Source organism: Emiliania huxleyi, assembly GCF_000372725.1.
Source record: "Emiliania huxleyi CCMP1516 unplaced genomic scaffold EMIHUscaffold_8896, whole genome shotgun sequence".
Lineage (NCBI taxonomy): Eukaryota > Haptophyta > Isochrysidales > Noelaerhabdaceae > Emiliania > Emiliania huxleyi.
The window spans coordinates 1-1,220 of NW_005195371.1; the positions used below are offsets into that span (position 1 = coordinate 1).

The following is a 1,220-nucleotide window of genomic DNA, read 5'->3' on the forward strand; positions in this document are numbered from 1 at the left end:
ACGCGAGCGTGCGCACCAACCTCGTCTACGGCGCGCCGGACGCGACCGACGCGCAGATCCAGGCGGCGTGCGCTCTCGCGCGGGTCGACTCGTACCTCGCGCGGCTCGAGAAGGGGCTCGACACGGCGGTCGGCGAGCGCGGCCTCCGCCTCTCGGGCGGCGAGAAGCAGCGGCTCGGCATCGCGCGCGCGCTGCTGCGGGAGCCCTCCGTGCTCGTGCTCGACGAGGCGACGAGCGCCCTCGACACCGAGACGGAGCGCGAGGTGCAGGACGCGCTCGACGCGGCGGCGGCCGGCCGCTGCACGCTCGCGATCGCCCACCGGCTGTCGACGATCGTCAACGTCGACGAGATCCTCGTGCTCAAGGGCGGCGTCGCCGCAGAGCGGGGGACGCACGAGGCGCTGCTCGAGGCGGGCGGGCTGTACGCGTCCATGTGGAGCAAGCAGGCCAACCTCGAGCGGAGCAAGGCGGCGAGCGGCGAAGGCCGGCTCACCTGCCACGAGTGCAAGTGCTGCAACGAGGAGTGCTGCAAGGGGTGCGGTGGCTAGGGCGGCGGTGGCCCAGCGGCATGCGGAGGTATGACGTATGATTCTTGTGGAGCTCTGAAAAAACCCAAGAGAGGGGTTGGAGGGCGGGAGAATCCAAAAAAGCCGTCCAAAAAGCCACAAAAACCCAGCGAGCCTCCCGTTACGCGATTGCCGCGAAGCGCAGCATGATGCGTGGCCAGCTTGGGAGGCTGCCGCCGCTGTCAGAGGCGGCCGCCACTGCGAGGTCTCGAGGGCCGACCGGCCGGGCGAGCATCCGCGCTGCCGACGACGTGCTCGAGGCTGACCTTCAGAGCGACGAGATTCTCGCATGCTTTGAGGAGGCGCTCGGCGAACGGCAGCCAGAGATGGGAACGGATGCTGCAGCAGGGCGAGAGGCGAACGCCGAGAGTGCGGAGGCCGCACCGCGACTCGAGGCTGCAGCAGAGCAGCAGCGGGAACATTCCCTGCTTGCACCGACCGCGGGGCGCGGCGTTGAGCCGGAAAACCCAAGAGAGGGGTTGGAGGGCGGGAGAATAAACCCAAGAGGGGTGTGGGAGGCCCCCCCCCCCCCCACCCCCCCACCCCGCCCACAAACAGCCCACCACCGTGAATATTCTCCTTTCTTCTTCTTATCTTTCTTATTTCTTTTCTTATCCTCTTCATTCTTTGCTTCTGTTTCTTTCTTATTTTTTT

General features: G+C 66.8%; 1 protein-coding gene across 1 annotated transcript; it reads left to right on the forward strand.

Moving 5' to 3' along the window:
* Positions 1-5: 5 nt before the first annotated feature.
* On the forward strand, positions 6-446 carry EMIHUDRAFT_60520 (putative ABC transporter; the record flags this gene model as incomplete). Its single annotated transcript, XM_005758055.1, has 1 exon — positions 6-446. A coding segment is annotated over one exon (441 nt), but the record flags the coding sequence as incomplete, so codon positions are not given.
* Positions 447-1,220: the final 774 nt, after the last annotated feature.